Consider the following 13,515-nt stretch of genomic DNA (forward strand, 5'->3'; position numbering starts at 1 on the left):
CTTCCTGCATTGCAACACATTCAAGAGTGGTCTGCTGTAGGTTTCTTGAAAAGGTCAGGAGGTCAGTCGGGGGTAAGGATTGGAAGTCAGGTCATGTTGAAGAAAGTTCCTCAAGAGACATGGGCGCACATGCACTGTACTGTATATATCTCCAGGCCCCTGAAAAGCAAAGTGATTTAAAGCAGAGGACCTCTCTCGCCCTGCTCCAGAGGGAGCAGAACAGAATGAGACAGCAGGCATTTTAGACACAGCCGGAGCTCTGCGGCTATAAATAGAAAAACAGCTCAGCGGAGGAACACTCAAGTTCCAGAGGCGAGGCGGGGAGAGTCATATCGGTTGCATGTGTGTGTGTGTGTGTGTTGAGGACTGTGCAGCTTGTGCGTATCGCTGCAGTTGAAATATGATGTGTGTTGTATTTAAGTCAGCGGTACCTTCAAAGTGCAAAGTTTGTGATCATTTGCATCCACTTAGCAGAAAGGCATGACAATGAGAACGCTGAATGAGTGCGTGTCAAAAAGCTTTAATGCCATCTAGTGGACAAAAAAAGAGAACGCTCTCTCATTATTCTGTTCATAGATGCCACCTTCCATCACATATTTTACCCCAAAACAAGACATTAATTCGCCAAATAAATTATATATAAATATTCAAATTAAAAGGGTTGTAATAGTACTTCATTGTTTTGTTAAAACAGCCACGTGTCTGTTGCATAGTTTCAGTTTGCCTTTCCAAGTTCATGCCATTTATTTTGGAATCCCATACAAGTGCCACATCAATACACCGTCTTTTACTTGTCTTTACTTATTGTATGCACACATCAATGAATTAATTTAAGATCCAAGAAGCTGCTAACATGTTCTTTCACTGTAAAATATTGTCATGGTGATTAACAGTAAAACACGGGCAGCAAGGTTCTCCGTGGTTTACTGATCATTTTAAAGTAGTCTGACTGTATTCTACTTTACAATATGTTACTGTAATAATGCAATGTTTTGATTTTACTGTAGACTACTGGCAGAAGGTTTGCCAGTACATTACTATTGTTTTTCCAGTTTGCTTACTTTAGTCTTAATATTACTGTTGTATACAATGTACTAAAACACTGTATAGTGCTGTGTTTTATTGAATTTACTGGCAGCACGGTAGCCAAAATAATTCAGTAAATGTAATGAGTTGTTTTTGCCACTAGAGGGTGCCAGTCGGCTTCCAACACATCTCCCATGAGTTGAGGACATTCAGCACTATCTGGACAGACCCACACGCACAAACCGATGATGAATTACAATAAAAATGTGGGTGGGCTGCATTATGGCCCGTCACAGCTGCGCACATCTGTCTCCTCGGCCTCTCTATGTCACAAGTATCTTACAAAAACATGACAAAAGCTGATAGCAGCTGCAGGCAGAGCATATTTCACAGCGCTGTGGCCAAATAAAACTGTTTAAAATGCACTGGACAGGGAGGAGAAACCCAAACTATTTGATCCGAGGCCCTGGAATGTGTTCGCTTTAAAAGGATATTTCAACAGGCTGACAATGTGTCGCACACCGCCAACATTTATACATATGAACCTGACTGGAACTGTCGTCTGCAGGGCGCTCTACAATCACAATCAATGCATCGATTTCCCGATTTAACCAACAACACCTTCTGGTAAATGTGGGCTTGTGTTGTTCTTATTACACATTTGCAAAGTATTCTCATAAGACATCTCCAGTGGAGTGGAATTGTTTGTACTGTCACCAACACCCCACCCCCCCCACACACACACACACACATAACAATGTGTGTTTGTACTGCTTTAGTAGGGAACAGCGTCACTTCCAAGTAAAGAGCATATTCTCTCCTGCAGAGTACCTTCCCAGAACATTAGTGTGTGTGTGTGTGTGTGTGTGTGTGTGTGTGTGTGTGTGTTAGAAAGAGAGCGTGTGTACAGAAGATATTAGTTTAAGAACCAGTAGTCTCCCACACTAAAAAAACAGGATTGTTGGCCTACTGTTTTGCACGAAAGACGTTTTCTTTTTTTTGACGTTTAAAGGAAACCTGCGCCTGCTTCTAGTCAAATGTTAAAGCACGCACTTAAGAGGCTAAAAGATATTTGTTACTTTTTCTAATGAATAAATGCTCATTTTGCCACGTTCTCTATGGATGATTGCTCAAACACAAGAGCATATCAGCCTGATGCCAGCTCAGGAAGGGTTTTTTACCTTTCTGGACACCTGGCGTCAAGTCTTTCCCTGGAAAAATTCCACCAGTGCAGGAAGTGATGCGTTTTTTACATTTCCAGCAGCGGTTTGTTTGCAATAAACAGAAGAAGAACGGGGTGGTTGGCATTAGCGGCGATGGCCGCCATGACGAAAGAAAAAAACCCTCTAAAGAGAGTGTCTCACTTGTAATGTTCCCATAAAGGCATCATTCATGTTTATCATGTGTTTTAGAACCCTGATGTCACTGTGCATCTTATTTCTGCCTCATTCTTCAGGCTGAACCCAAAGCAAATGCTTTGTCTTCTTGGATCCAGCATCTCATTCTATCGGTCTTCCACTCTCAAGACACTTTCAATGAACACAAAGGGGTTAAAAAGAGAAGCTCGCGGGTGGATGGAGCAGCCCAGGTGTCGATTAGCATGTGGGACACGCACTTAAAGAATCAGTGAAAGCGCTTTACCGGGACGGACGGTGAAGAGAGACGACTCGACTCAGAGGAGAAAGCTACGGCTGTCTTTTCCAGACTTTAGGTGACTATAGAGATGCCCGTGCTGAAGGAGATCAACAATGAGGCGTGTCAGTCTGCTTTCCCGCTCAGAGCTGTACTTTGCCGTGATTTGACTTTATTGGAGGCGCTTGCAGGGCTGCCAGGTTTAGGGCAGAGCGTGGGAAATGGAGACCTTCGTTAAAACAGTGATATGAAAGGGGGGGGGCTCTGAAGAGAGTAAGAGACAGAGAGAAAGTGGAGGGGGAGAGAGAGATGGAGGGAGCAGTGGAGAGATGGGGTAAAAGCACACGCACACACACACACACACACCTGGGTTGGATTAGCTCGAGCTAGCAGGGAGGCTCCGTGTTAATGGAGATTTAATAGGCTCTGAAATGACTCCCGCAGTCATACAGTGTTGGGGTGTGTGTGTGTGCTCAAATGAGTATTTCTGAATGTTTACCTGCACTCACGCCTTTTGGTATTATGAAGTTATTTCATCTTTCCACTTGGCTTTCTGCTGACAGTCGGCCAGTGAAGAGCCAACTCGCTGGGCAATCATAACAGTACAAAATAGATGTTTGGATTTGCGTCATTGAGTGCGTTTACAGGATTTAGTCGGGAAGTTTTGTCGTGCCCAAGTGACTTCCGAGGCCGATACCATCATCTATGATTGAGAGTTTTAAAAATCTGAGAATGACGCATAAACACACAAAACAATGTGTGTTTAACCAACAGGTCCTGTGTAGCACAATGCAACTGCACTCTGTTATCATGCTACTTAAGGATTTCCCGAATCAAACTCTGCAGACTCGACTCTTTGAGCCCGCGAGGTTCAGTCCGTTGCCGTGGCGACAGCTCGGCGATGTAAACACGCCTCTGACCCTGGCCGTACGAGCGAGAACAATGAGAGCGTCCTCCTCGAACGTAAGCATTCGGAGATGGTTTATATGTCCAAAGGCTCTGACGCAGTCGGTGCAAGTTTCTCGGCAATGGAAAAGTCAGACATGGGGAACGTGGACTGCAATTATAAATAGAGTACAGCAAGAAAGATGTTGAGAGATGCAAACCGCCATCGACCTCAAACATCACTCACACCTTTCCTGACATTATGGCTGCATAATATGTACGGGGCTGATGTTTTTTGATGACTTAGCTGCACACGTTTAGCAAGTATTCCTGTGCAAAACGTGTGACATCTGAAGGTCTCAGCACATGGAGCTCAATACACACTGTGGAAAGTAAGTCACGTTTTGACTGACTGGCTGTGGAGAATGGTTGGGTAAATGCAACAAGTGCAGCAAATGTCTTAAATATCAAGGCTCAGTGTTGAACTCCTGAGAGAAAATGGAGAAATTAGGAATCTAACCCTAACCTCCAACTACTGTACATAATACTTGACTGACAAGTCCTAGTTTGTGAATTTACTTCATATAGGGATGGACAACTACTCCCTCTGTAATACACACACACACACACACCAAAATAAGTGTGCATGAGGCTACATATCAGCTGGACAGATTAGAACAGGCACCACTTATTTCATGGTTAAAATGACCCAACAGAGGGAATAACTGCTGCAAACCCAGTTTGTGTGTGTGTGTGTGGGGCATGATATGAGGTGGTGGGAGTGTGGGTGGAGCCAACAGGGGAGTCGAGCTTGGATTCCAGCCGCATTCCAGAGATTGAAGAAAAAGGGACGGGATGGATCTGTCAACCCCCACCTCCTGTCTTTCTTCCAGCTCTTTCTTCTTCTTCTCCTCATCCCATGCCTCCTTCATGGCCGTACGTGTTGCATATTCGGATGAATCCCCAGTTTTGTCCCTCGCCCGTATTATCAGTCGAAGGATAAAAGCATTGCTGTCATTTGTGCACAGAGCATTCCCAGAGGGTTGCTGTGTTTATACGGCACACTAAATATTTATCCCCTGAGCCGAGAAGAACTGGGGCCGCTCAGTGCGACTCTGATAAAGCTTTGATACGCTTGAGCCCAGGTGACTTCCATGTTGCACAGAACACACACAGCCAGTCACTGCATGTGTATACAGCTATGCAAACAGAGCGTCTGTGAAGGCACAAGCACATGTACCCAACGTATGCATGAACACAAGAGCGCTTATATGAATGTGTTGGAAAAATCTTGGGAATCCAAAACACACACAGACTGATAAACACAGAAGAAGGGTATGTCCAAGCAATGTCACTTGCGCTCATTTGTTATGGCCTGAAGAGTTTGAAATGAGTTTGCAGTCCATAGGAGGCCCGACCAAAGTACCAGCGACGGATCAACACCGACGTACGCTGCATCTGCTGCAAATAAAAGAGGTGATTGTCGGACGAGACGGGGTGAAAGGAGGTAAAGAAAGCGCCAGAGAAAGAAAAGGGAAGGCGTGGCAGAGAAGAGGAGCGGTACTACTCCAGGGAGGAAGAGGAGGAGAAGGGCAGACGTTGAGGGAAATATGGCGTCTCTGATTTGGGATTTTTTCTTTGCATCTTTTGAACGACAAAAAACCCTCATTAGCTTTGAGAAACACCTGATGTCAGGAAAAAGAAAACCAGACGAGTAGATTTGCATCTGAAACAAGTGAAAGCTCGGCCAGGTTGAGCTGATTGTCATAGAAAACAAGCAGACTAACGAAGACAGTTGTGTGTAATGCTCATCCATGCAGTTCCATATTGTCTACATGGCCTCGCCTCTGGTGCTTGAGTGATTTCATTTCAAATGGATTTGCATAAAACATGTGATGAGACAAAGCGCCGGCAACACCAAGCAAACTCAATGGCATGCAAGCAGGTGATTGGCTGTGGGGGGGGTTTAGGACAGTTGCCCGCTTTGCACAGTTGTGAATGTGATGTAATGCCTGGGCCAACATCTTGGACTCGGAATACTGAAAAGCAAAGCCAAGTTTGCGTGAGTTCATGTAAAACCAGTTCATACACTCATAACCTCACACTCTGAGCTGAACAATAATAAGCATAACTGTGGAGCTAATAGATCCACAAACACAGAGTGTTTGGATGAACGTGCAGGGACAGACGCTGTCCTTCAGCTGAAGCAGGCTGAGCCAACACGCGCGCGTCACATCACTCTGTGGACATTGTATTCTGTTATTCGAGCTATTCCAAAGCCTCTCTGGAGATTCGCTCAACGGCTGTTCCTTCAGTTTACTCGAGAGTCGGTCCAAGCCCTCTGCGTCAGGCAGAACTGTGTCGCCGACAAATGAAAGAAGACAAAGTGAAGAGGAGGTTTTTGCTGTTGTTTTTTTTCAAAGCGTGGATCTCTTGACGTATGACAACAGGTGTGGAGCTGCTGTTTTCTAGAACATGTCTGGTCTCATGGTCAATTTGGAGTTTGGCATTTCAAAGAAATACTTAAGCACCCGAGACAATTCTGTGTCAGCTCATGTGATCATCTCACCTTCCCTTTCCCATAATGATGCAGACACTTTCACTGTGCTGCTATGGCAACAAGTCAAGGCTATTTTCTGCTTTCCTGCAGCCAGCGAATGCATCACACGGCATACAAACACAGAAATCTCTGCAATTATTTTCCCACGGCCTTTTGCAGTGTTTTCTCAACAGTTTGCCTTGATTTGAAAGTAATTCTCAACGGCAGGACTTCAGGCTGCATTTATTCTATTACATGCTACCACAATAGATTTGTCAGACTTGACGTAACGCTGGCATCTGACCAAATGTGACAGATATATGTATTTGATGGTCTCTGAGGGGACAAGGCTGGGTTTTAAAGTAAACTGCGCGTCGTGTTGTATGCCGACACTTGGGTATACAAACACATGCGTACGCGCACTATCGCAGAAATACACACGTACTTGTTATTGTGCTGTCCCACACAGCTGGCGAGCCGAGACACCATGGCAACTGTTGTGGAAGAAAACATTAAGGAGGCGTGGGAGGTGGAGGACACTGTGTGTGCGCATTAAGGGGGACGGGCTGGAGCTGAAAGACGAGATATCTTAACTTAACTGTACAGACAACAAAGCCATTCACTTAAGTATATACGTTTTTCAAATATCTATTTCTCCCACATGGAGGTTTTAAGACGACACACCTAAAGAAACTGTCTCGCTCCATTTCAGTGGTTAAAGAAGAGAAGACCGTCATCTAGCCGTCAACGTGAAAGTCTCATTTAGTGCCAGGCAAAAACAAACGGCAAACCAACTGTCAGAAATGACCGAAAACAGAAACAAGCGCATTTGTATGAGAGAATGAATGTCGACAGCAAACGGTTCCTCATGTTAGGAGAGCTTAGTTTAACAGATCGAGCAAACAACAGTCAGACAATCAGAAACTATGCAAGACTTGGCCAGTTGGTTCTCTTTTTTCTTTTGCTGACCCACCAATTCATTCCAATCAATAATTCCTCCGCGGCTACAAAACGAAATGACGATGTGAGACAACGAAATGGATTTCTGACAAAGAGTTCAAAGTGAGCTGCGTGTCCTCGCTGTTGGAGGCGTTTTGTTGTTTCTTCATCTGGTTCCTTAAAACGGGGAGATTTCCAAAAGCAGATTTGAAGACATTCCTGCGGCACAGTCGACTTGAGATACGCAACACAATATTAGTGACTCCACCTTGGTGGTCTTTCAGTTGTTGATTTGACATAATGACTTCAAGATACTGCGACTCCAGATAGTATAAACAACATTGCGAACCATGTCAAGAAATAACGTCACACTATTGTTATTCTCAGAGAAGTCATCGGACCCATTTTCTTAAAATGAAAACTCTTCTAAATTGCAACCAGAAATTCTACACTCTGCTTTAATATTTCCACATTCTTAACGTTTCCTCTTGCAAAACATACTTCTTCATATGTTTCAAAATGTCGTGGCCTCGGGTCAGGGCCAAGCATTTCCACTGAAGAGCGGTCCTGACCCGCCTGCCGCCTTGTGCACGGTCTCATGGAGGTGGTATGGAGATGAAAGCCATATAGCAACGGCTAGTACCCAGAATTCCTGACTTACACCGCCCACCCCACCGTTCTCTCTGTCGATTGGCCCTCAGGACAGAGTACGGCAATTTAGAACAACTGGGTTGTTGGGATAGAAGCGCCCAGATTGAATCCAGACCCACGCTGTCGTCACGTTCTCTCTGTGTGTGTGTGAGTGTGTCCTGTGTTTGGTGGATGTTGAGTGATCAGTTCCGCTCAGAAAACATTTTCCCCGCTGCACGATGGCCGTCTCTGGAGGGAGGCTGTGGTCCAAGAACCTTGACAAGACATAATTCCTTAATATATTTGTTTGCGTGTGTGCGTCTTCTGTATTTACCTCCCAAGTGAAGGAGTGAAGCACCGTCTTTCTCTCTCTCACACACACACACATTCCCCAGTTCTGAGGTCATCCCCTAGAGCTGCTTTGTGCTGCTCCTGCTGTAAATTCATTTATGTGTGCCCAGTTTCTACCATTCCCCCCCCCTACACTCGCTCCCCTTTCTCTTATTTTCTCTTACACCCATTCTTTGGGCTGTATTGTGAAATTGAGGTCAAAGTTCATCGAATGACCGAAAGAAAGATAAAACACAGAGACCACAAGCTAATAAGAAGGAAAACACTTCAGTTACGCTCTTTTGCCCTATTTTAACTTTATCAGCTGTGCGATTGTTGTTGTTTTTTTATTTGATCAGCTGTGTCTGATTAGGATCATATATCCAAAAAAAAGAAATATTTAGTCATGAATATGAAACCATGGCAAAAAATGATCTTTGTGACGTATTTGATTGTAGAAGCTTGGAGACGTAGTGAGCTGCTGAATTACTGCGGCTGGCGAGCATCTGAAACTGTAACAATCACTTTATTTGTTCTTGTAACAATATATGGAAGTAGATGTCGATTCTACACTGAGAACAACCTTTCCAACTGTAGTGAGATGTGTTTTCCCCCAGCGTCCTCTGGGAGCTTGTGCACGTGATGCAACACACGCGTATACTTCGATGGGGGGGCCTCGCAACATCTATTTTGCGAGTGTTTGTTAAACAGATCGAAGGCCCCGCAGGATTCTTCTCCGTCATTCACTGGATCGTCTTTAAGCACTTTAACAGAAGACTTTCCACTCCATGGAGTGATTTCACAACTCAGGCATTCGGCCGTTGGAGGGGAGGGCGCTGCACCTCCCGGCTGAGCGATGTAAACATTAGTTTTGCAGCCCTCCACCATACAGCTCTGGAATTATGGCCTCATGAGGTCCCTGTAAAATATTGTTGGAAATCTCAAGGAGGTGATTTAAGCAGTGTGGGTCCGAAGAATTCTTTTTTTTTTTTTGAGAAAAAGGTTTGTTAGGGGTTATTTAGGATTTAAAAAAGAAATCATGATGCAGATTTAAATCGCTGTAAATACTCCTCACTGTCTCTTTTGTTGCCCGAACTCCAAGCTGCTTCTCTTCCAAATCAACACTCAATAGCAGGGATGTGATGCATCAACGCAAACGGGCCGGGCCAAATTCAACAGCGGAAAATCCCCGAGCGTGCGTTTGAAACCGATACACGATCACACGGGGGCCTCGTTTCAGCTTCATGCTTTTAACAAATTCAAGATGACATGAGAAGTGATGGCGAGCTGAAGGGACGTGTCAGACGTGGCTCTGCATGGCCTTCACGAACGGGCAGTCGGAGCAGATTCCTGCCGATTGCAACATGCGCGTAAAAACACACAGCCATGTTCCTCCTCTCTTCTCTACTTCTTATTGTCCTCCCTCTCCTCCAGCCGCCCTTCCCTCTCCCACAGGCTCAGTGTGTGTGTGTGTGTGTGTGTGTGTGAGAGAGAGCCATACTGGGACAATTGAAACTCCATTTTAGGAGACACTTGGCTCCTCCTACAGGTCCATAAAACAAAGCTTCTAGCCTTACGACTGAACTTCAGTGTTTTTAGGGGGGGGGGGGGATTAGTCTTTAGGTCTGTCTCCCCCCCCCCTTCTGTGATCCACATCATCCCCAAGAATGTAGCTTTCTTTTCACGTTCATTTTTAAGGCTTTTTTTTGACAAGACACTTTAAATGACTGAAATATTGATTTTCACTTCATTATTTTTGATATTTATTTGGATTGGCCATTTTGCTATTTCTAAAGGTCTTATTGCGTTCCGGTCCAAAGCATATTTGAGCATAAAAGTTTGTTCTTGAACTTGGAAATAGCAGTTTGACAGAACCTCAACTCACTGTCCACTGTAGCTTTATTCTATCACATCGCCTTCATCCATAGAAGTACAGTGATCAATGGATCAAAAGCTTGTGACAATCAGTCCGATACAACTGACTATGAAAAACAATGTCACACTGAACAGGAGGTTTGAGTCAGCAGAAATATGTGGGATTTTGACAGCCGCATTTCCCAAGTATGTCTTTACATTCTCACGTCACAAGTTCATCGTCATCCCAGACAACACACACAGCTGCTGAAATACTCAGGGACTCAACGTTTTGTCCCAATTTCATTTAATCCAAATGACTTTTTTGTTTTGTTTTGACCAACCCCATTCAAACGAGATCTGACAAGTAGCCGCCCTATCAAATAGCTGTTCAGAACAGGTTTTCTGTAACCATGCAGGGCTGCGATGACGCCTGTGGGAGACACACACTTGCAGTACGGCACCTGGTTTATGGCTGAGTCAATCCGCAGCGGCTTATCTCTTATCTCAGAGTCAAGTAAAGTGGTCCTCTTGACGTCTCAGCATTCTTTAAATGGCGAAGGCACTATCAGATCAGCGTGGAGGAACTCACCGCCTTTCTCTCACTCAACTCATTCACACGTACCGTTTATTAAATGTAGAGAAGACCGTGGTCAGTTTGTGTCCTACTCAATAAACCCACTCCTGCAGAGCAAAGCAAATGCTTTTCATTAACTCTCAATGGTGAACGGGTCCTTTCATGGACGCTACTAACAGCATATTTCAAAAGGGGAATGCTCATAAATAAAGGATTTTGTACAATTGAAGCAAGGAATCACAGTTTGAGTTCGGTGGTTCGTCCAGTAAACTCTCTCCGCTGTGATTTATTTGCTCCAGTAATTAACCTACAGAAGGCTATTTGTCACAGCCGGCAGAAACTGTGCATCTCCAAAATACCAACTTTCCACACCCTGCGATAAATGGGTTTGTTTTTAGCTCGATGCATTTCCAGTGAGGACATTTCCAGTGAGGATGGCAGTAAACAAAGACTTGAAAGCCCTATAATTCATATGGCAATATTAGATTGTTATTTAATCTTTGTCTTGACAAATTTACACAAGAAGCTGTCCAGAATTAAAGGTGATATAATTAATTAATTCTGTCATTCATTTATATATATATATATATATATATATATATATATATATATATATGTAACTCTTCACACTGTTTCTGACTCCAGTAAAAACAGTAACAGCTCTTTACTATAAACTATCCAAATAAATTATCCCTATATGGAGTTCCCAGAGTCAAAGCTTATCAACTGTGGAGCTTCATTTGTGCGTCACTGACATGAAAACATTTGAGCAGCACTTCTGCAGATAACCAAACGCTTCTTCCTCCTTCTTCTTTGGTGCCTCACTCCCTCTGCCTCTATGTTTTTCAGTGTCAAATACCTAATGCTGTTGTTTTTATCTGTGTAGCTGTAATGCAATAAATGCAAAATACATGCATAGAAGTAGGGCTGAGGTGAACAAACAGGTTCCTGGATGTAAAGGAGTATACAATATGTATTATTCAATATGTATTATTATAAATCAATATGTATTATTATTATTGTGCTTGTTATTGTTGTTGCTTTTCTCATTTGCAAGGAGCCTGTCACTCATGACAATATAATCGTTTTTCAAGACAACACAATTTCTTAAATAATAATTGAAATGCGCAGTTTCCATCCTACTTTCTGATAACTCCCGAAATAAGCTTATTATATTTTGAAAATCCCTACCGGAAGCCCGGACTCTTACTGTCGACAGCGCGCTCTCCGGTGAAGACAGATGCTGAGCCGAGCCAGAGTGCACGGAGCGCGCAGTATGAACCCGTTACGCATTACGCACTATGGTGTCCTTCCCGGCACGGATGGGTTTCTGACACGCGCGTCTGACTCGCGTAAAGACATTAACTCTTAAAAGCCGCGGCGACTTGCAGTGAAAAAGAAGACTGAGAAGACGCGAGTGTTTCGTTTTCTCCGCTCCGACGCGCACGCACACTTTTTTTTGGGGTGACTTATTTTCGAACGGGATATCATTTGCTGCATCTACATTTTGGGGGGTGTTTACTACATGTGGATACTTATTCGGGACCATGGGAGACTCCGTGTTCCTCGACAGGCACAATTCCTGTCTTGTAAGTACTCGGTTTATTGGCCATAAATGAATTAGAAAGACTCGGACGTGTGCTGATAAGGAGCCTTGAGGGTTTACATCTGCAGTTGTCAGAGAGCGTACGCGCGTGCAAGTGTAATGTGCATGCGTGTACGTGCTTGTGTAAGGAACAGAGAACAGCTGTTTGTTTTCTGCATGAAGATGACTTTTTGCATGTTGAATTTAAAGCATCCGTCTCCCTGTACAGCTGATATTGTGCAGAATCTTACATTATTTTCTGTATTATAGTCAACAAACTTGATGCAGCAACACAAATAAAAACAACTTTAACGTTTTATATTAAAAGTCTTTCCCTGTAAAATGACTGTGAAACAGAAACCTGAAACTGAGCCTCAACATGCAAAAGCTTCCTGTGATGGAACGTTTTCAGTGACATGTGATGTATAGAGCGGTGAACGCACACACGACCACACACGTTTCCTGGTTCCAAGAGGGAGACTTTTGCTCTGCAGAGCAGCTCTGAGAAGACACAGAAACCTTCGGCAGACTTGTGTTTGACACTCCACACCTCAAAGCTCGGCGGCCACATGAGGGCAAAACACGCAGATGTGGGTCAAGGCCGTGAGGACCGATGAGAACCGCACCTTCAAAACGAAACCCTCAGCATTTTTGATTTGGCGGATTGCAGAACAGGTTCATTCCGATGTGGGAATCGGATTGGTTTGTGTCGTGGACACATATTTAATCATCCACACATGCTCGTATTTGATCCCCCCCCCTACTCCTCTCCTGTGGTGAGGAATCCTCGGCCGACTGTTCCAGCGGTCTGTCTCCTCTTCATGAGCGATGTGTCTGTGGCTGGAAGCCCTCATAAAGCTACGAGCACTGATTGGAAAACAACAGTTGTCTTTGGCTCGGCTGGCAGCGCGGTCTGGATTTGTGCTTTGCAGCGTGACTGTGTATCCAACACAGGCTGATGAGGCTTCGGTGCACTGACAAATTGTTCTTGATGCACTTCTCCACTACGGTGCATGTCACCTTCATGTATCTGGGCTCTATTTTGTGTGTGTTCGTTATGGTGTCCTTTTGTGAACCCAATCAAATCATCACTTAGGCTTTCAGAGTGGGTGACGTGATTGGACTTGTACACTTGGTACACAGCAGGCTATCACTCAAATGAAGGATGTATTCGTGAATCCAATGCTACATTATGCAGGCTGTGCATTTACTGCTGAAGGGACGAAAAGTCTGCGTCTGTCTGAGTCCGTCTCTCATCACTGACCAAACAGAAATGTCTGCGTCTTCCTTTAGCCAATCCTGGGACCCTCTTCAGCCCGAGTGCCGCTACCTGTTTAGTCAAGCACCAAATCTCCCCCCCCCCTTTAGTCTCCAATTGTTCTCCTCTTTGCTGTTTCTCTCCACATTAGACTTCCATTGCTTTCACTAACTTCAAATTCTTCTTCTCTGTGCTCTCCTTACCCGCTGATGTGTGACCTTGTTCTACTGCAGTCGGTGTGTTTGTTTTACTCCCCTGCC

The 13,515-nt window shown here is 44.3% G+C and overlaps 1 protein-coding gene across 2 annotated transcripts in view; it reads left to right on the forward strand.

The window, feature by feature from the left end:
• LOC306797270 (rho GTPase-activating protein 6-like) overlaps positions 1 to 13,515 on the forward strand; it is a 45,386-nt gene that overhangs the window by 6,879 nt on the left and 24,992 nt on the right. Inside the window, exon 1 of one of the 2 annotated variants that reach the window (XM_079296543.1) lies at positions 11,681 to 12,001. The exons of the other annotated variant lie outside the window; for it this stretch is intronic. Coding sequence (XP_079152669.1) covers positions 11,960 to 12,001 — 42 coding nt within the window. The 5' untranslated portion in view covers positions 11,681 to 11,959. Of the gene's footprint in view, positions 1 to 11,680; positions 12,002 to 13,515 lie in introns of those variants that run through there. 2 annotated transcript variants of the gene reach the window in all.

Source organism: Melanostigma gelatinosum (genome assembly GCF_949748355.1).
Source record: "Melanostigma gelatinosum genome assembly, chromosome: 24".
Classification (NCBI taxonomy): Eukaryota; Metazoa; Chordata; class Actinopteri; order Perciformes; family Zoarcidae; genus Melanostigma; species Melanostigma gelatinosum.